This window comes from Triturus cristatus, chromosome 10, assembly GCF_964204655.1.
Source record: "Triturus cristatus chromosome 10, aTriCri1.1, whole genome shotgun sequence".
In the NCBI taxonomy this organism is placed as follows: domain Eukaryota; kingdom Metazoa; phylum Chordata; class Amphibia; order Caudata; family Salamandridae; genus Triturus; species Triturus cristatus.
In genome coordinates, this window is record NC_140593.1 from 1,159,236,746 (window position 1) to 1,159,259,741 (window position 22,996).

At 43.6% G+C, this 22,996-nt stretch overlaps 1 protein-coding gene across 2 annotated transcripts in view; it reads left to right on the forward strand.

The window, feature by feature from the left end:
- Positions 1–22,996, forward strand: part of LOC146796819 (metalloproteinase inhibitor 1-like) — a 103,420-nt gene that overhangs the window by 70,490 nt on the left and 9,934 nt on the right. For both annotated transcript variants that reach the window (XR_014969669.1, XM_085629542.1), the window contains exons 3-5: positions 6,477–6,574; positions 10,776–10,890; positions 17,682–17,794. Coding sequence is in view for 1 of the 2 variants with exons in the window: in XM_085629542.1 (XP_085485668.1) it covers positions 6,477–6,574; positions 10,776–10,890; positions 17,682–17,794 (326 nt within the window). In the remaining variant the exon portion in view is untranslated. The remainder of the gene's footprint in view (positions 1–6,476; positions 6,575–10,775; positions 10,891–17,681; positions 17,795–22,996) is intronic.

The following is a 22,996-nucleotide window of genomic DNA, read 5'->3' on the forward strand; positions in this document are numbered from 1 at the left end:
TTTCGGAGAAGGTGGATGACCTGGCTGTTCGACTAGGAGTTTTATGAGGCCTACAGTCCTGCTTAGAGCCTGAATACCCTCACAAGTGATTAGCTGTGCTCTAAAAATCAAAATAACATAACATTTCTCTAAGAACTCTTGCAAGTATTGTAGGTCTTATCTCCTCATCGATGCAGGCTACATTTCCGGGGCCGCTTTATTATTGACCTCTTTAGAGACTGAAGATTTGTCAGCTCTGCAGATGTCTAACGTACTTGTTTGTAATAGATTGAGATCTCAAGTCTCAAATAGGACTACAGTAGTGTCAGGATTATTTAGACGCCTGACACAGCAGAATAATTTTCACTACAGCTCCAGATTTTGTCCTAGAATCGGATACAAGTTTGACAGGTTGGGCGCTTGGTGTGGTCAGATCTCGACTGGTGGTACATGGTCACAACAGGAGTCTACTATGTGCATACATTGTTTAGAGATGCTTGCAGGTGCCTTTGCAAACCAGAGTTTTGCAAAAAAAAAAGTATGTTGTTCCATCCTCCTTGGAAAGGAAAATCTTGCAGAAGTGTGATATATAAATAACCTCGGAGAAACAAAATCCAGACTTCTAGCAGAGCTAGGAAAACATTCCTGGGAATGTTGTCTTATTCACAAACTCTCAGTAAGAGCAGAATATCTTCCTAGCACTCTCAACACAGTGCTATATTGGTATCTTTGTTATCTTCAAGTAATTGGAGACTACATCATTCCCTTTTCAAGAAACTACTACAAATGGGGTCTCCTTGCAATGGACCTTTTTGCCTCTTGACTCAACTCTCATCTCCAGAACTTCTTTAGTAGCAGATGCCTTCTCCTAGGATGGTCTCAGGGAGTCATTTACGCCTTTCCTCCATTCGTCATGAACAAGGGAGACAACAGAGGCCAACCCAAATTCTAATAGTTCCTCAAGTGTAGTATATAGCTCTTTTAGAACAAGTTGATTTTCCAGTGATAATAGCATCTTTCCCTAGTCTTTTTTTGAATTCCAAAGGGCATATGCATAAATTGACATTGGACAACAATCCAATATTAATGGCCTAGAAGATATCAGAGCTGCCCGGTCTACTCCAAGCTTTTCACCAGAAGCTGCAAATTATATCTCAAAATCCTGGGCTCCAGGAACAAACTAAGCATATAAATCAGCATGGACTGTTTGGTAACATAATGTTTTGGAAAATCTATTGATCCCTTATCAGCAGATACCACTTTTATAATATTTTTCCTTGCTTCTCAGCTAGCAAAGGGAAGACATACCATACAATGAATACTTATCTTTCTGTAGTTTCTGCAACTCCCCTTCCTATTACTCACTCCTGATTGCAGTCAAGATAGGTGTTATAGAGTTTCAATATCTTTGATTGGTTTTATTAATGTCCCATTGTTATTCTCCCATTGGTATGTTGTCATTAAGCTTTATGGAAATGTCGTTTTCTTGTGCTTATTGACTGCTCCTATTGATATAAAGCAAGGTAAGAGAAGCATGATACTTGCCTCCATGCCGTTATTAAAATTATGAGTTTCCTTCATTCATACTAGGAAAATCTACATGAGCTTCACTAAAGAATAAAAGCGTTTCTAAAAGGCTGCCTGTTTAATGACACCTGTCTGTCTACCGCCTCTCATCCAAGCAAATGATGACCCCTGAAAAGTCTTGCTCACACCTTATATACAAAGTGCCTAAGGACAATCCTGACCAAACCACATGTCCCTGTCCACTGCTGGTATTCCTCTGCACCCACCCCCATGTCTGTGTCCACTGCTGGGAGTGATGGGCACCCACCCCTCACATGTCCCTGTCCACTGCTGGTATTCCTCTGCACCCACCCCTCATATGTCCCTGTCCACTGCTGGTATTCCTCTGCACCCACCCCCATGTCTGTGTCCACTGCTGGGAGTGATGGACACCCACCCCATCACATGTCCCTGTCCACTGCTGGTATTCCTCTGCACCCACCCCTCACATGTGCCTGTCCACTGCTGGTATTCCTCTGCACCCACCCCCATGTCTGTGTCCACTGCTGGGAGTGATGGGCACCCACCCCTCACATGTCCCTGTCCACTGCTGGTATTCCTCTGCACCCACCCCTCACATGTCCCTGTACACTGCTGGTATTCCTCTGCACCCACACACATGTCTGTGTCCACTGCTGGGAGTGATGGGCACCCACCCCTCATATGTCCCTATCCACTGCTGGTATTCCTCTGCACCCACCCCTCACATGTCCCTGTCCACTGCTGGTATTCCTCTGCACCCACCCCCATGTCTGTGTCCACTGCTGGGAGTGATGGGCACCCACCCCTCACATGTCCCTGTCCACTGCTGGTATTCCTCTGCACCCACCCCTCACATGTCCCTGTCCACTGCTGGTATTCCTCTGCACCCACCCCCATGTCTGTGTTCACTGCTGGGAGTGATGGGCACCCACCCCTCACATGTCCCTGTCCACTGCTGGTATTCCTCTGTACCCACCCCCCATGTCTGTGTCCACTGCTGGGAGTGATGGGCACCCACCCCTCACATGTCCCTGTCCACTGCTAGTATTCCTCTGCACCCACCCCCATGTCTGTGTCCACTGCTGGGAGTGATGGGCACCCACCCCTCACATGTCCCTGTCCACTGCTGGTATTCCTCTGCACCCACCCCCATGTCTGTGTCCACTGCTGGGAGTGATGGGCACCCACCCCTCACATGTCCCTGTCCACTGCTGGTATTCCTCTGCACCCACCCCCATGTCTGTGTCCACTGCTGGGAGTGATGGGCACCCACCCCTCACATGTCCCTGTCCACTGCTGGTATTCCTCTGCCCCCACCCCTCACATGTCCATGTACACTGCTGGTATTCCTCTGCACCCACACCCATGTCTGTGTCCAGTGCTGGGAGTGATGGACACCCACCCCTCACATGTCCCTGTCCACTGCTGGTATTCCTCTGTACCCACCCCCCATGTCTGTGTCCACTGCTGGGAGTGATGGGCACCCACCCCTCACATGTCCCTGTCCACTGCTGGTATTCCTCTGCACCCACCCCCATGTCTGTGTCCACTGCTGGGAGTGATGGGCACCCACCCCTCACATGTCCCTGTCCACTGCTGGTATTCCTCTGCACCCACCCCCATGTCTGTGTCCACTGCTGGGAGTGAGGGGCACCCACCCCTCACATGTCCCTGTCCACTGCTGGTATTCCTCTGCACCCACCCACCCACCCACTTGCGCCCTTGCTGTGTTACACTGCTGTCCTGGGCATACACAACCCCCAATTTACAGCTGATGTGCTGCACCAAGCCCTACACCTACATCCGTGGCGTGTGTACGCCTTGTATCCATCATGTAATGGGGCTGTAGGGGTACGGGTGGTACGGCCCGTACTTATGCTCTGAGGGCGTGGGTACGGGCCGTACAACCATTGTGGTGGTGACGTAGGAGTACGCGTGGTATGGCCCGTGCCCATGCTCTGGGGGCGTGGGTATGGGCCATACCACCATAGTGGCAGTGACGTAGGGGTACGCGTGGTACGGCCCGTACCCATGCTCTGGGGGGCGTGGGTACAGGCCGTACCACGCATACCCCTACGTCACCGCCACTATGGTGGTACGGCCCGTACCCATGCTCGGGGGCATGGGTACGGGCCATACCACCATAGTGGCGGTGATGTAGGGGTACGCGTGGTACGGCCCGTAGCCACGCGCTGGGGGCGTGGGTACGGGCTGTACCACACGTACCCCTACGTCACCGCCACTATGTTGGTACGGTCCGTACCCATGCTCTGGGGGTGTGGGTACGGGCCGTACCACCATTGTAGTGGTGACGGGTACAAGTCGACGTCCACTTCCGTTGTGATAGGACATGGGATTGGTGGACACGCCCCCGAAGTGACCAGACCATGGAGGTAATTAATGTGCAGGACATATGTATATTTGTAATTGGGTGGGGTTTATGGTTCCTGCCCCAGCCCCCCACCCCCCTTTGCCCCTGGGTGTTGTTCTGACCTTCTGCGGCGTCTGCGGCGGTTTCTGAACACGAGGTCGTAGGCTATGAGGGCCGGGATGACGCGTAGGTTGGGGTCCATCGCTGTCCGTCGCGTACCGGTGCTCCTTCTTCGCGTCGTCCTCAATTTCCCGGGAGTTTTTGGCTGCCGTAAAAAAATAGCGGTGCGGAGTGACGTAGGCACGGATCGTACTTGCTGGTCCGTAAAACGCTGCCTGACTCCGTCCGGACGTCGCGTACGCGCTGTCCAGATTCAGATTTGTATGTATTTTGTTGCCGGTCGGTCTTTTGTACGACTCGTACGGATATGGTATTTCTGTGCGAATTGTACTTGTAAGGAGTTTTTCCCGGGTACGAGTCGGACGGAGAAAACGCTCCTTACGACCATTTGTACCCGGGTTTTACAGGATCGGAATCGGCACCTAAATATTACTTGTGGACCTACAGCACTGATTGTGCAACCCACGTAAGTAGCCATTTAAAGTTGCCTCATGTCTCAGGTCTGCCATTGCAGCATGTGTGTGCAATTTTCAACTGCCATTTTTACCTGGCAAAATAAATATTTTGCTAAGCCCAAACCTCCCCTTTAAAAACATATGTCACCCTATGGTAGGCTATGAATAGCCCTTAAGGCAGGGTGCAGTTAAAAAGTTGGACATATACTTTTATGTTCCATCTCCGGATTGTGATAAACTCTTAAATTTGTTTTTCACTACTGCAAAGCCTATCTCCCCTATGGGCTAAAATTAAAGTTACCTTATTATATTTAATAAGTGATACTTTCCAAATGGGAACAGGTAACCAGTTCATCTTTGGTGTCTTTTGAACTGTAAGGAAAAATCCTCTCTCATGGTAACGCCAGATTTTAAATTACAATTTTGAAAATAGCACTTTTAGAAAGTTGACAATTTCTTGCCTTTGCCATTTAGTGCCTGTAGCATGTCTCTAGGCCACATGGCTGGGTATAGCTAGACTTTGTGTATTCCTCCTAGATAACCACACACAATAGAGAGCTTAGGTGTGTCAGCATGGGCATCACTGGCATGATGAAGGGGTGGAGCTGGACACATCCCTAATTACTCTTAAATAGGCTGTGTTCTGCCGCCACACAAAGGGCTGCATCCCCCCTGTGATTAGTCTGGAGCCAGGGTAGGGAAGACAGGAAGCCTGTGCACTTCAAACTGAATTTCTAGAACCTTCTTTCACATTCTAGAGGAAGGGCAGTAGGTATAAATATTGGACCTCACACACTACCTCTTCAGTTCACTTCTGGACCTGTGGATACCTTTCCAGGAAGAAGAACTGATGCTGGTAAGGAACCACTGCCCTGCTGACCTAATGCTTGCTGCCCCTTTGCCTAGGTGAGAAGGACCTTGCTTCTGTTGAACCCAGGACCCCATAGTGACTACTAGGGCTAGTTGGCTGGCCTCCTGACTAGATTCTCAAGGACAGAAGGCTCCAACAACCATGAACCCAGCACATGTACTCTTCTATCTGGAGTCCTACCAAACCAATTAGTGCCACCCTAGTCCTGGACTCTTGGAAGTGGGCTTGAAGGTGCTCTGCTAACCCATCTGTGGATCTAATAGAGCTGATGCATCTCCTCTGCTCCATGGGCAACCCATTGCCTCTGCTGGAAGGGTGCTCCCAATGCAAGGACTTCGCATTGACCTTGCAGTACATCGGAACCACCGCCTGTGCCTGTTCGCATAGCAAATCCCTTTCCAATGGCAGCCTTAATGACAGCACAGGTTCTTGCATCACAGAACTGATGCATCTCCTCAACTGCGGAGCGCATCCTCAATGCTGGACTTCGCATCACAAGCCCTCATCTAGGGGATCTTCAACAGTTATGTAGGACTCATCTCATCTCAGCTCCGCTGCAACATGGCTGTGACACAACCAGAACTTATAGTACTTTCGTTCAGGGGGCCTAACTGGGTTTGTTCTCACTTCATCGCATTCAGTCTGAATTTGTGACTTTGTCCCAGTGTGACGTGACCAGATTTGCCATGTTGTGCTTTTTGGTGCAATTGTCACAGAACTCTTTGAAACCTGCACATCTCCTTTTCTATTGATTGAATGTTTGTCATTTTGGTCTTGTTTTATTTATTAAAAAATACTCTATTTTTCTAAACTGGTGTGGAATCCTTTTATGGTATGTTTTTGCTGGGCTACTATTTGAAGTGTTGCCCAATTACTTTACACATTGCCACTAAGTTAAGCCTGACTGCCCTGTGTCAAGATACCAGGGGGTAGAGCGTAGGTTAATTTAGGGTTTGCTTGTGACTTCACCCTGATAAGGATTGTGATTTCTGCTTATAACCCAACTTTTTACACCTGCCTAGTGTAGTAGACCCTTCCCAAATCATTGTGGTAATGCTGTTCATTGTCAATAGTTGATGTCACTGAGTTTGAAATTGACCAATTCTTTTTATATTTCCTGGGTTTCTTTCAGTTATTCGAGCCAAATTTCTTGGTGCAACCTTCACGGATATGGTTGATGAACATTATGGCAACTACAGCTTGATTCAATATGAAATTGAGACACTTGAGGTAAGGGCAATAGTGTGTCTTCTTGAAATGAGAGACTGGGGTGAATCATTCGACTTGTCAATAGGAGGGCACCACTACATTGTAGGATAGCAGGCTAGAATTCAGTTCACTGATCAGAACATGCCCCCATTCCTCCAGGGCTAAGAGCATTGCAACGGCGGTTAGATATCAGGTTGTGGCAGAAAACATTTAGGAACATCGCATTACACATGAAAAGTACACCACACTGAAACAGTTATTTGATTTACTCACTGTAGGCTGGTTACAGCGAGCAAGGAGATAGCCTATCATCACAACTTCGAAGATTACTGCGTTGACTTTGCCTTTTATGTTTTTGATGGTCAGATGGTTATTAAAACACCTACTGTTTAAGAGGCTATTGAGTTTGTTGGAAAACATTTGGGTAAATTAAAAAGATTGGAGCTAATCCAGTTTGAGGAGGTTTGAATAAATTATATCTCAGAGCTCTACAGTAAAAAAAAAATGATGCTGAATGTGAGGGTGATAAGAAACCCGATAAGGTAGTTGAAGGATACAGTTGTGTTATATCGCCTAATGACCCAGATGCTTTGATTCCATCTATTATAGAAGTTAAAGACCTGATTTGAAAAGTAAAAGACTCATGAGCCCAAGGACCTGGTGGATTATCTGCAAAAATATTAAAAACAAATCCTAAACTGTGGGCCCGAGTTCTTCACTCCTTTATGAGGCAGTAATGAGAGAAAATACAAGCCCTGATACATACATAGGATGCATAAGGGTACCGATCTACAAAAGTGGTCCAAGAGATCTCTGGAACAGCTTTAGAATGATCACGCCCAAGCAAACCGTATGTTAAACACCTGCTACAAGCCCTGAAAGACTTTGTTGATAATGAGAGAGTGCTACCACTCACATTGCTTGGATTCGGAAAGGGCTATTCTACAATAGATGAGTGCCTTGCATTGAAGCTATTAGTTGAGAAATAAGCCATACAAAAAAGCACCTCTATACATGGCTTATATAAATGTAGCGTATGCATTTGATACTGTTAATAGATCAGTGGAAAAAATGGAAACCAAGCTAGTTTGACACCAGTGGCATGGAGAGCACAAGACCCACATCTGGGCATACCTGTCCCACTTGGGGTGATAAATGCAAAAAGAACAATTGATGGACAGAATGCTGCACAATGTCAAACATTCACCCCAGTACAGAGATCGGGCGTAAACCCATTGTTTTTAGCGCCCCATGCCTTTCCATTTTAGACCCAGCCATATGCAAATCAGTCTTGACCCTATTCCCCATGGGAACAGTCCAGCCCAAACTGCCAGGCCAGGTACTCCCTGGACTGGAAACAAGCATCCTAGGACCAGTTGATTGATTACAGTTAATAATTCACTGTTCTATATTATGATTTTAAGTTATAAACTACAAGTAACAAAAGGATGTCTCTTTGAAAAGCAGTAACCTAATGATCTACTTACATGCACTTTGTGATCTGTATGGTACACGCTCATTGCAGCAGGAATATTAACCCTCTGTGCTATTTTATGTTCAGTCAAAACCTCAACTAGACAAAACTCAGATTTCTCTCCAGGAAGAACAATAATCACCGGATTTATCTTCCTGTCTGGAAATTACTGGAGGCAAGGGACGCTGCATCCGATGCTTGTAAAACCAAAATGAACTTGCAAACTCTGCGGCCCCTGAAGACACCACCCGGTGCGGTAGCACAGGTCGCTCCACCCTTTTGGCACCCCTCTTATTTCCTTATATATTGCTGACATGCCAACATCACTGAGTTAAGATTGTTCCTTCCCTCCTGAACTAGGAGAACCATCAATCTGCCATCTTTTTTATGCTGACTACATGGTTTTAATAGACCTTACTCCAGGGGGTCTTCAAAGGCAGCTAAGTGAATTATCTAAATACTGAACAGCGAATGACGTGTTAGTTAATGAGTCTAAAACTATAGGCCTGATTATGATCTTGGTGGATGGGATACTCCAGCACAAACATGACGGATATCCCGTCCGCCGTATTACAAGTTTGATAGGATAATCTGGGGGATGGGATATTCATCACATATGTGACAGAGTAACCCTGTCCGCCAAGATCGTAATCAGTCCCTATGTTTCCCCCCCTAACAAAATGACAAAGATTCTAAGGTGGTGACTTTACGGTTAACAACCGGAGGCAGTGGCGGAGTTGTAGGTAGTTAGGAGTTATTTTTAAAAGTAATCAAAAATTTGATAGCCACATCGAAAATGTGATGTATGTGGGAAAAGCAACAGCAGTAGTGCTAAAAAGTATGGGTCTTATTTACAAGTCTCTTGCGTTGCCGGGTATCACTTTTAATATAGGGAAAAAGTGATGCACCGGCAGCGCAAGGGACTTGTAAAAAAGTCCCTATGAATATTGAACAATGACATAATTCAGCTGAGGTTTTGAAAATGGCATATAACTAAAAAACAGTTATCCTGCTGATATATGGGAGCAAAGTATTAATGAGATAGCCGTAAAGCTATCCGATGGATATCTGGAAGGGTTGACTTGGTCTGCCAAGGTGGATAATGAACACTGCCTTAAGGCTGGAACTGGGGCTGATTGATATAATCTTTAAATATTCTCAGTGATTATTAAATTATGGGCGCAGCCAGCCATTGCTGGTGAGGGCGGGCTCGCTGAAATTTGTTATGAATTAATTTTTTCAAATGGAAAATGCAGCCTCCTGGTGAGAGAACTGGAGTTCTATAAAGGAAAGGGTTGATGTAATGGTGCCGACTGTAACAGGCGGGCCATCCCTAATAACTAGAAAAAGCTGCTGAAATGGTTGATGAAGGTGTCAACTTTTAAAAAGATCTTGAGTACTGCGGAAATAGAGAGCACCAGGAAAATTTTTGAGATCTGGAAGTCAAGGGAGAACTGCAACACTATTTAAATAATGTAAAATCCCGTAATGTCAGGCATAGCTAGAACTTTTGCTGCCCATGGCAGTTCCTGCGTTTGCTGCCCCATATCGACCGACGGTAAAAGTTGGGGGGGTTGGCAGCGGGAAGACAACGACAAGGGTAACACCCAGCCAAACATCCATGGAACGTCTCCTCAACGCAAAGTAAGGCAACACAGCGCTGCCTAGCCTTACTCCATATCTATAAGTCCATGCAAAGCCACACAGGACGGCTTTGGGTCACCTCATAGATATGATTGAGAGGTCCGGAGCATCTCGATCTCACCACAGCATCAACAAAAGTTCCTCTTGTAAATAAGCCCCGTGTTTAAAACTATGTAACTTTTTAAAAATGGTTATGGCAAGTATGGTGCAGTAACCTAAACATAATTTTGTTGTAAATCTGTTGAGGACCCCACACACTTTCTGAGTGCTTCTCTTGCTATCTCATGAAATTTAAAAATTAGATACTTTGCAATGGAGCAATTCATAAGCACTTTAGACACTGGAGGAGGGTTTTTTAACCGATTCAGCTGTGAGACAATATTTATTAGACATTTGGCCAGCACCCTCAATACTAAAGAGAATAACATTTGTAGCTGGATTACAATTTATCCTTTTAAATTGTTCTCGGCTCTGAGTTTTTTATGAATTGTGGGTGAGTTGGGAGTTTTTCTTTGGATATGGTGGCAGCCTCGGTACTCAAGGACATTTGCTGAGCTTCATCAGAGAGTCGTGCCTACTTAAAAATGAAGCTGCTAGGACCAAAGAAAAGATGCAATATTAACCTGTTTATTTATAATGTAGGAGGAGGAATCTTTTAATGGTTACCTTCATTTTAAAAGTGTATATATTTGTTTATCTGGATAAGTTGGTTTAATTTTTGTTTTGCAAATTTGATTACATATTCAAACATGAATATATAAATAAAGTTTGTGATGTGGGCCATAGTATCTAATGACAACTTTTAAAAGATCAGAACTGTAGACTGTGATAGAATAAGATGGCTTCAATGGGAAGGCTGATGAACACAGAAAAAAGACTGATCGGTAGGTTATGTTTGTCTGTGTTCTGTTTGTCTGTGTTTTGTTTGTCTGTGTTCTAACCATTAAACTGCATTTGAGAAAACTCTATCACCATCTGCCTGTCTTAGACTCCTCTTTCTGGCTGAGGTGAAGGGGAGCAAAAGCATCAGAAGAAAGTTCACAATAATGCTGATAGATATGGGAAAGTACTGAAATGCTGAATCTTTTTCAACAACCTCTGCAGGTGTACAAGGGTGGCTCTGAGATCCAGCACCTGAAATTTATCTACACCGCAACACTATATTACTGTGAATATTACGTCAGTCCGGAAGATTACAATAAGGACTACTTGATTACAGGTGAGACCTTTCTAATAATATTGTATGCACATTTGGGTAAGGTATGCAGCACCCAATGCTAGTAATGGATGGCTGTAGAACTCATGGAACTGAATTGACAAAACAGACATACAAATCAGATTGTAACACAAGAATAGTGCAGCAAATGGAGTGACCTTCAAATCAGATTCCTCTCACCATCTTGGCATCTTGTAAACAATTGTGAAGGCCATCTCTCAACTCACTTCCTTTAGATTCCTTGATTTCTGCTGGAGGACACATGCAGTTCAGTGGCATGCTCTTGGCTTTTATGGTTATGGATGGTGTTAATAAATCCCCATATTTTTGCTCCATATGTTAATGCTACAATTGTCTAAATTTTTGGCTTACTTTATTGCTTACAGCAAATCGCTTCTATTTTGTTATTACATATCAGTACTACCCTCATGCACTGTCTCAGAGTACATACTGATTTTTCCTTTTGTTGTTTCCAGCCCATGGTCTATTATTAAACTCAGATATGCAAAGCAGGAAAATCTCTCGCAAATAGCCCCTTGGGCTTTTGTGGTATTAACAACTGTAAGAAATTGGATTATAATTTTGAGTCTGTGACTGCCCACCCCAAGGAACAATCACAACTCCTGTCAGGGAGAACCCTCAAAGTTACATAATTAACCCAAACTCAATCCCCTGATAGATGAGGCTCACAGCAGACAGGCTTAATTTACGGCAATGTGTAAAGTATTTATGCAGTACCAAAAAAGTAACAAAGTTAAAACACCAAGCAATCAATAATCTAAAGTGGATTAGAAAAATAGAGTAAGATTTAATAATTATTATGACTCCAGAACAGTAAATAATGCAATAAGTGGAACTGGGAAATTCATTTTTATATAGTTATGGGATTATGGCGCCAAAAAGTGCTAAGTGTCAATGGCAGTCAATGGGGGGACCTAGGTGTAATTTCAGGCCGACTCCGACAGAGTTTGAATCACATATACCAACCACGTTCAGTCCAGTTAGAGGTGTCACCTCGGGGTGTGGTCTCAAAAATGGAAGTCAAAATCCTTAATTGTGGCAAGCCAGCAGGCTGTATCAAATTCAGAAAGGCATTCGACGAGGAGGAAAAGTTCAGAGAGGGTTTAGTAAAATATTTGCTCCCAGGGAAGTCTTCTTGGTTGCCTCATACTTTAAGCACCTTTGCACGTCAAGATTTTTACCTTCGGACGTAGGCTCTTTTTTGGAGCTCGGAATCCTCCAGCAGGGCAAGGCAGCAATTTGTATCCGACATTGAGTTCCACAAGGCTGGATACCTCCTTGATAAGGGCCTGCTAAATTGGATTTTCAGCTGCGAAGAATCTCTGAGCAGAAGAAACATGTTTCTTCAGCCCAGTGAGGTTGTGCCTCTGTCAAATTGGCAGCGGAGCTTCCTCCCAGTCTCCTGGAGGTCTGGAAGGCCAAAAGAAGTCCAGTTAGATACAGCCAAAGGTCCTAGGACCTCAAGACAGCATTTGGGGGTCAAGACTCACTCCAGCCGAGGCCACCAGCAGTGTCCAGGTCAGGTCCAGTTGTTATTGGCATTTCAGGAAAAAGGCCAATTTCAGCTTGGTTTGGCCTTGTAGCTTACACAAGAGGTCAGCATTCTGACCATCGGAACCAATTCTCTGTCCTTGGCACAAGAGTGGGCAGGTCCAGTCCTTCATGGCTCCTCTCAGGTCACAGTGTTGCAGATCTGCAGGGTTTGGCATCCTAACTACAGCTGCAAGGAGTTAGTTCAGTGCACCATCACTGAGTAAGGATGTTCAGTTTAACAGCAGCCCCACACAACCCACTGAGCATTCCTGTGAGGCTGTTGTTGTTAAGAAAATAGATAATGTAGCTGTGGTTTTCTCTTGAGATAGTACCCTGAGCCACAAGAAAGTTTATAACTGGAAGAATTGACATGGTGTAGCCAGACAATGGAAAAGATCTACGGAAGAAAAGACTTTACAAGATGGCCACTGAGTCTTACATTGATAACCTGCAAACTGGGAAATGGGCATCTTGTGATACTTGTGAGTCACTTCTGTGATGCGCAGGCTCACCACTGCACACTTCAAACGATCACATCTTTGAAGGTGCAGTGTCTTGTGCACATGCTGAGTTTTCTTAGGAACCCATTCCTTATGAGTTGTTATTTCCCATTTTATCTTCCCTCCCCCTTCAACCCCCTTGACTTTTTGCTGGTAGTTTTTGAGTCAGTGCCTACTCTGTAAGGAACTCCTGAGTTTTGTCAGCGCGCTTAGTCTACGCCTGTAGCCTTGACCCTGCGAGGAACAGTTCAGCCTAAAACACAAAGCCACGTCCTCCCTGAACCGGAACCCAGGACTCTTTTTGGCCTAGTTATGGGCTCATCAGCCAAGGTACAGACTGGCTCCACTGACACAGTGTGCAGCGTGTGCGGCGTGCTCATTGTGCCACGGGAATCAAGCTATACCTTGCTGAGGCACCCATAATAAAGGCAAGACTAGTCCTGAGTTGTTTGTTTTCCTGTTCAGGGAGGGCCTGGCAGTTTGGACTCGACTGTTCTGATTAAAGCAGTATCAAGGCCGATTTGCATATGTCTGGATCCAAACTGAGGTGTCATGGTGGGTGAAACAAGATGGATTGGGGGGGACCGAGCAATGATCCGAAGCTGAGATTAATTCAAGCATTCCATCCCTTACTCCGTATTTTGATGCCCTAATTGTAACTGGCATGCCTAGACATTGTTCTTGTGATCACTTTCCTACTGCAATCAAGCTATATCTGGTTGATGAGCCCATAATAAGGGTGAAACTTGTCCTTGGTTGCTTGTGCTCTGGTTCAGGGAAGACCTAACCTGGCAGTTTTGGATGGACTTTTTCTATTGAGGCAGGGTCAAGGCTGAGTTGCACACAGTTGGGCCCAAACTGAGGTGGCATGGTGGGTGAAAAATGATGGATTGGGGTATGGCTGCTGTTGGCTGAGAAGAACTCAAGCATCCATCTGTCACTTTGTTTGTTGATGCCCTCAATACAAGTATTCAGCATAATTCATTAAAAAGCCCAGAAACTGAGAACATGGATGTAACAGAGACAGGGCTACATGGGTTGAAACACTATTTCCTCGCTGTTCCTGGCTTAGTTACAGGTAGACTGAATCAGAAGAATAGTAAAATACAGCACACATAGAACAGGTCTCGTGTTTTGGCACAACATGAATTAATGGCACCTCACCTGAACAGGATAGCACCTGCAAATATAAAAAAACAATTGTGACGCACCAACCAGGAGGATCTCTTGACCATAGAGGCAGTAATACAACCCTTTGAGACTAACTCGCGCGACCACCACTCTATCACAAGGATGATGTCATCAGTGATGTCATGAGTGATGCCACTGATCATGTCATGAGTGATGTAATATGTGACATCATGAGCAGAGGATTGCGGGCGCGCGAGTTATAGTTATCTCAACTAACTATAATGGGGGAATTTCAATGGTTTTTTACGAGTGAAATGTTCAGCTAACTATAATATGTGTGAAACCTATGGTTTTTTAAGTGAATTTGCAAGGTTTTTTAAATGCTAATTCCTAACTATAACGTGTGTGAAACCTATGGTCTTTTAAGTGAATTTGTAAGGTTTTTTAAATGCTAAGTTATGTATGTTTTATTATATTTTTTATATATTTATTTTACAATAAGCTACCTATGTATATAGTTATAGATTGATTGTATCCTGTAATATGGAATGGCTCGTTTAAAATGTTTTTTTTTTCTAAAGGTTTTTCACTGTGCGTGCACCCCGCGTTTTTTTGAAAAAAAATAATTTTTTTTTCACCCTTCGGGGTCCTTCAGGGACCCCCTGACAAAGGCTAGGGGGTCAGGAACTCTCTACCCTGCCCCCTTTTCACGTTCTCCACCTTTCTTTTTTCACTGTCACACACAAAACAAACAAAATGGCGGCCGACACTTCCTGATTTCGACCGATTCGAATGTTGACTGACATGTAACCACCAATCAGAATTACGCTCGCGCACGGCACGGTGCGCGCACGGTGCGTGCATATAGATATATGTGTACTTTTAACTGGAATTTTCTCAGGAACTACTGAACAGATTGACTCCATATATGCAAAAGGCACATCCCTGACCTGAGGACTACCTCTTTGCCAAATTTCAAGTAATTCTGTTCAGCCGTTCGGGCTGTACCTTCGACTAAAGGTCCTATGGGAAAATGCATAGGGAAAACGTGTTTTGGGACCCCCTTTTTTCTCAGCCCCCGCTTGACGAATCACCCCGATACTTTCAGGGTAGGAGCTGAGCGGAGCGCCCCATTAGTTTTGAAAATTTCGCGAGGGTTTGTCAACCGGCGCCAAAGTTATTCAAAATAGAATTTTCAGATTTCCTATGGAAACACGGTCCTAACTATAACTATCTACTGGCAACCGCCAGTAGATAATATATATATATATATATATATATATATATATATATATATATATATATATATATATATAAATATAGACATAGATATAGATATATATATATGTTCACTGAGAAAGTTGAGCTGCTAACTTATTTGTCAATTCTTAGAGAGCCTTTTGGCAGGTACAATTGTTTTAGTAATATGTAATGCATGTCACATATGTGAATGCGACCTGGGTGCCAGGATGGACCTAAAACATATCTTTATAAAGACTTTTGGATGTATGTCAACATCCTGCTGATATTAAATCAGTCAAATATTCCCTAAAATAAAGATGGCTTAGTTTATGGACAATTCACAAATGCTCAAAATTATTCAATTTGTTCTCGCCAGTAACTATTTAACATTTGATGGTAAATATATATATTTTTTAAATGCAGAACTGCACGGGATGCAAATTGCACTCTAGTACCTCAGTATTAAGATGGCTTGGTGTAAACAAGAATCCGCATGGCATCCTACTGCTGTTTTTCTCTACAACTACATCTGACTAGGATTCATCGATTACATGTTCAGAATTCGGAAGGAGACTGAAATACTGGGAAAATATGTAATAATATCACGATAATCAAAACACCTTTAAATTAACAGCTTAAATCTCATTCAAGAAATAGTATTGTTGGATATCCTTGTGAAAGTTAGTAATTAGGACTGACATCTAGTCGTCATTAAAAGTCTACTCAGCAAACACCGTTTTACATGGAAGCTCCTGTCCTAAAATGTAATTATTCAAAATATACCATATTGGGAATAACTTTCCACTGAACATAACTGTAACACGAATGAATAATAACTTTCATATTTGCAGAGCGAGGTTAGAAACAATGTTTTTTTAACAGTTGCAACACCTATGAGTACAAATGCCATTTTTTTGGCAATTGATTAAAAAATTGAAAACAAATTTGCTAAACAAAACTACCTATTATTGAACAACCAATCTAGAACTATCCTTTGAGTAATATTAACAAGACACTGAACCTTTGATGACGAGATCGGGACTTAGATGCACCTACAGCACCATTTATGTCTTTAGGAAATTGCCACACCTTGGTGATATGTTGATAAATTCACATTATTGTCCTGGTAAAAATGTCAAACTGGAAAACTAGAGGTTATCACATTACCAAGTGGATTATTTTACATGTGCACACTGCATATTTAGTAAATGTGTTTTCAAAGATCTAAAATTGTTTCACAATGATTGCCAGTTAAGGAAAATATTTTACCAATCATTTGTAGAAACCAGTTTCAGCTCACCAATTGTGGAGCTCAAGAAGGCATATTTTATGCATTCAGATTCTGGAAGTCTATTGTAAATCCAGGGTAAACCAAATAGGGGCTTATTTATGAGTGGCTTGCACCAATAGAGTGTCACTTTTTTGACTCTTGCCTCTTAATCATATCTATAAGGCGACGCAGAGCCACCCTGCATGGCTTTGCATGGCCTCATAGATATGGAGTAAGGGATGACAGTGTAAGTCGCTGCATTGGAGGCATTCCATGGGTGTTGCATGGGTTTTTCCATGCAATACCCACATACTTTTTGCCGCAGCTCTATATTTACTTAATCAAGTAAACCTGGGGCAGCGTCAAAATCCTACGCCTCCCCACAGCAGGCATAACAAGGAAAAATATTTGTATTTCTCTTCTCTTTTTCCTCATTCTGCAGCACACATAGAAAGAGGAAAGCGCCTCTAAGGATTGTTTTTGTGCAGGAAGGTACCCCTTCCTGCACAAAATCAATCCTGCCTGCAACAAAGGCATCCTTGCACCATGGTGCAAGGGTGCCCGCGATAGGCAGCAAATGCTGTGCTGCACAGGGGGAAAGAATGGAATGCACCATGTTTCATTAATACAGTGCATTCCTGCCCTCTGGCATTGGTTGGAGCAGTACAGCGAGAAGACTTGTGGCGCTGCCTTACTCCAATTCCTCATAAATGAGGCTCATAGTGTGGCTATGTCCCATAAAGCCAACATTGCTTCATGAGAACTGAACTAATGATAGATATTCTGGACTACCGCAGACTATATAAATGATTCACAACTTAACTCACTGTATATCAATAACCAAAACGTCTGACATGGGTCATGCCCTAATGAATCAACCGTAGCTACCCTGTGGTAAATGTAAGATAAATTAAGCTTGTGGGCAAAATCAAATATAGTCAGGACGATGGGAAGAGAAGCTACAGGGAAAATCAGAAATGCATAAATGGTGGAGTTCAAGATTTGCCTAGCAGTTAGTTGTTAAAAAGTTGCAAACATAATATATTGTGATGTAACAAGAGTTAATCAGTGCCTTTTTTTTATCACTTTACTGGCAGGTGAAATGCAGAATGGTCGAGTGGATGTGATCCACTGTAACTACATTGTGCCCTGGAGTCAGTTGTCTGAGACCCAAAAAAAGGGGATTGAAGGTGCCTACAGTTGTGACTAAGTGAGTAACGTTGGAGCTCTGATGCCACTAATGAAATGAGAACACAGGAATTAAAAACAATTAAGGCCATACTTCCTACACTTAAACAAGCCTACCAATCACGTCCTCATATTTTAGAATCATTTCCCTTTTAGAATTTGGTTGAATGGCCTGGTGGCCAAATAGAGAAAGACACATTTTCCTACTTTACTGCTGCCAATTGAAGAGCTCACAACTGCCCAAAGCAGGGCATCTGTAAGTACAAGATAATAAGGTTAAGCGCCCTGCCACCCTTAATTCTCAAGTTCAATAAATAAGGACTTGCAATGCCAGGTAGTTTCCCTATAATTTCCAGTGGCCATTGTCCAACAAAGATATAATAACATCCAGTCTTCATCTTTTCAAATAGTCCTTGCAGCCACTGGTCAGTTTTCTTAAAAAAAAACACAACTAGGGTTACAGGGACGTTATAGTTAGGCTCAGATTTTACTCATACAAAACCATTGAATTTGTCATTAGTGATGTCATCAGTGATGTCACTGACTAGGTCATGCGTGATGTAATATGTGAGGTCATAAGCAATGTATTGTGGGGTGTAAGTTATAGTTAGCTCAGGTAACTATAACTGCTGAATTTTAGTGGTTTTGTATGAATGAAATCTGACCCTAACTATAACGTACATGTAACCTTTGGTTCTTTCAGTGAATTTCTAAGGATTTTTTAATGTTATTTTCTAACTATAATGTCCCTGTAACCTCTGTTTTTTTGGGTGCATTTCAAAGGTTTTTCAATTATTGTTCCTAACTGTTATCTTTGTGAGTGGGTGTGTGAGTGGTTGTATGTATCTGTGAGTGGGTGTGTGAGTAGTTGTTTGGGTCTGCGAGTGGGTGTGTGAGTGGCTGTATGGATTTGTGAGTGGGTGCGAGTGAATGTATGGGTCAGTGAGTTGCATACTACTAAGATGGACAGGGCCATATTAGCGATGACTCCAGGTTATTTAGCACTTTTGTATACTCGTAGTCATTTAAAGGGAGAACCATGGACTCTACTCTCACCAGGAGAGGCCAAGTAAGAAGGTACAAAGCCACTCGTCACAGTCACTGTGAATTATACTCCAATAGATCAACGATGCATTCACTTTCACCAAGGAATGGTGGAATGTGGAATTGCAGAGACACCACACTTGCTTTGCCTTCGTCAAGCCAAGGAAGTTAGGATCATTTGTCCTTTGCAGAAGTGGAGCTTCATTCGGGGCTCATGCCTTGTTTATATTTGTAAGTGCTTCCCATTGAGGTTTAATTTCTGTGAAACTAGCATCGGAGCCAGAATGGAACTTCATCTGACCCTTTATCCAACAAGAGTCCACAGTTCTGTCCAAATTTAAATTGGGGAGAGGGCCACCCCGACCCCTGGCACAGGTCGATTTTGAACCTGGGGACCCCATCTCCCGGGGCCCAGTCTACTTTAAATCCGGGATTGAGGCCATGTGAGCCACCTCCCCGGGCCGATTTAGCCCTGGGACCACATTCCCGGGGGCCCAGCCAATTATTGAAAGGGAGGGGTCTGTGAGGCCCCCATCCCCAGGTCAATTTTGGCCCCAGGGACCCCATCCCCCAGGGCCCAGCAAACTAAGTGTGTTTTCCCTGGTGCCCATCCAGGGCACCCAATGAGCACTGTTGGTGACCACAGTTTCTGCCGGCTCCCCGCCTTCAGTGGGAGTCAGCATTGCTCCTGCACTTAGGGAGCAGCCAAAAATGCTGCTCCCTGCGTGCAGGAGCAACTCTTTCATTCTATTTCCTGCCCGGAAAACAGATGAAAAGTGTTCACACAGCGGGTGGGAACAATTTTCCTGCTCCTGCCTGCTCGGAGCAAACTTACTGTTTGCTCTCCCTTGACAGGAGCTGTCAAAGCTCCCGCCAAGTGAGAACAAACATCTATGTCTAAGGGGGGGGCACAAGGACATAGGGTGCCGGCCCTGGAAGGTGGCAGCCCCAGGGCCATTAATGGCTCCAGGAGGGGGGCCACACTGCCCCATCCTTTGATCTTGTAGGTCGAGGTGGTGGTCGCTGGGGCTCTTAAGAGCCAGCAGGAGGGGGGCTGTGCAGCACCCCACTTCAATTTATAATTTAAGCTCCAGCGAGGTGGTGGTCCCTGGGGCTCTTTTGAGCTAGCAGGAGGGTGGCCGTGTGTGCCCCCTTCCTATTTTAAAGGATGATCCCAGGACCAGGCCCACCCGGGGGCTAAAATGTAAAGAAGCGCAGGAGACCGCGCTTGTTTTTTAAAAGAAAAATTGCATCCAATTCACAAATACTTACAATTTTACAGTATTTTTTTTTTAAGTGCTTTTTTGCCCTGGTGGGGTCTCTGGCAGACCACAGCACCAGCACTAGGGGCTCAGGGTATTCTTACCCTGCCCCCTTTTCTTTATTTTTCACTTTTTGGGGGGACTCAGCTGGTTGAAGTGTTGACAGTCAATCAGATCTCTGCACTAGATCGTTAATATTTGTGAAGTATTCCCGCTTCTAGAAATACAAACTTGGATGTCTTTGAATATCTAAACAGCTACTGGATGGATTTACATCAGATAACAAAAAGGGCTCTTTATAGACCAAGAACTCTCTTTACTGCCAAATTTGGTGCAAATCTGTCCAGCAGTTCGGGCTGTAGTGGTGTTTAACATCTCTACCGGAATTAACCTTGTGAAAAAAATTGTTTAGGGCCCCCCCTTTTTCTTGACCCCCGCTTGACGTATCACCCCGAAACCTTCAAGACAGCAGCTGAACTGCGCATCATACTGATTTTGACAATTATGTGGATTAGTCAACTGACGCCAAAGTTAATGCCAAAATCTATCCTTTACTATTTGCACTAACTTTCTCAGTATTTTGATCCTCAATATTTTGACACAATATTCTTTCAATACTATAATTTCGTCCTCGATGCTCTGTCAGGGATCCACAAGGAGCTAGCATGGAATGGGTAAAATCATTATTTTTATCAGCTTCCATCTTCCCCTGCAGTCTAACAGAACTGCACCACAGTTTTACTACGTAAGGGAACCTTAATGGAAGAATCTGCATATGAAACTTTTTAAACATAATTGGAAAGTGAAAAGGTATATTGCCAGAACAACAGCTTAAAACACCAAGATAGAAAAAATCAACCATGAGCTGCCAAACAGTTAGAGATGACATTTAAGAGAACTGGGAATTGATCTGTTTGTCCTGTGCAGGTAGTTCAGAATGGTTATTTTGTGGTAGCAGCACTTTGTTCATATAGATTTATATCTAATCAATTTTAGTATTACAAAAACTTCAGTTTGAATTTGAACATTTTGAACATGCACAGATAAAACAAATACATATTAATAATTATTAATACAAAATCATAAAATATGCTATATCAATCTTAAAGAAGATCAATTACTAATTAACTGGGAATTATTGATTATTATAGGTATTTGGCTTAATGCCACACTGCAAACCTTCATAAAACAACCAATAATTTTGTTTGATGAACCTTTAAAACGATAGATAGCCTCCATAACTGATCTAATATTGGTGGTCCTAAATGGAGTCCTCATATCTTTTTTGCAAAACTCCAGCAGATTTGGACATAGACAGATCAGTGTTCAGTTGTTTCTGCTGTCTTTTTCCATGAGCAACATAATCTTAGTTACGTACTAGTCCTTTTCCCATAATGTCATAGTTTTCTTTGATTTCTGCTGGCAAAGCCTCTAATAAGAATACAATATCGGCGGAGAAATGGACATCTGTCTTCAGTGGCATCCATGAACTAAAAGGGGTGAAGACAGCAGTGCAGTGACACAAACAACAGGGAAAGAAATAGGACATATATATCATAAGAGGGCAACAAAAGCGAGTTTCAGGCAAATGCCACCCAGTTTAGAGCCAAAACATAAAAAGTAATTCCATGATATACTATGCACAGCTAGAGCATCTAATGGCATGGATGATCCTTGGTCATTTCCATCCATGACATGTTCAGCAACATTATTGAAAGCAATGAGTACTACCTGTAGCAAACTGCCTCTTAAATAAGCCATTTGTTGTGCTTATTTTAAGCCTGGTATGTATTTGTGTGAATGTGTGCAGGAGTAGGGGATGCTTGAGTGATTGGTCTTCATTCCTTTAAGTGTTTCCGGTTTTCATAAGCATTCCATGAGGCATAGAATGCCCTCTGTGGATTTCACTGCAAGATTGTCAGGATGGCACTTCTCGGAGTGGAGAGCCGGGGAGACAGGCATTGTATAAAAGCATTCCTGTCACTTTGGGTGTCTGCCATTTTGGAATGGGCACAGTAAAGTAAGACCATCTGTTGGGAACTCGAAGATAGGACTAGCATGCAGGGGGGCCTCCGATGACAAACCTTCAGTGTCCGCATGGAGGGACTCGATAAATGGTAGAGGGAGTCACACATAGGGAAAATTGTTTCAGATGTGAGTCCCTTCAGTACAGTACCGGATAGAGACAGTACTCCTAGGACCTGTAAAGGACCAGTAAAGACAAAATCTAATCACATATGAGGTCTTAGGACATTATTTAGCAAGACAATATCGATCTGTTATTGCCTTACCTGATGTTCTGTACACAAGACGGCCATCTTGCTTTTGGTGCGAAAGAGATCCCAAGAGTACGTTAGCACCATATTGGGTGGCTGCTGTTGCTTCGGCTTGCAGACCTAAAGGGTAGGAGATATTGTACAAAATCCTCAGAGAAGCATTTGCTCGGTGGTTCAAGGTGAAAATGTCCTTGTCAATCTTTGTTGGCTGGATGCAGAACCAGCCACTCTAATACCCAAATAATCAAAATCCAAGACTTTTTGGGGCAGAAGGGGATTAGGTCTATGCCCTGCTCGATTTGTAAAATAAAAAGTGCCAGGGCTCCGACGAGGAGACCACTGCAGGTTGAACCACCCATTGTTCCTGTCATTGCTGCCAAAACAACTACTAACCATCTCTCTCGCCTGCAAGTGGAGCAGTTCAGTTTTTTCCAGGTCGCCAAAGCTAAAGGAATGGCTGTGGAGGCAGGTATTAGTAATTTGTAATGTGTGTTAGATTTATAAATATCTGTTGTTATGCTCACCTCTAAAATAGATGAGCAGTGCGACCATGTAGTAGACAATTAAGTGCTAGTGCTGAGCACGGAAACTAATTAAGTGGCTGTGCTGAGCACCAGAAACGACCAGCTCAAATTAAGCACT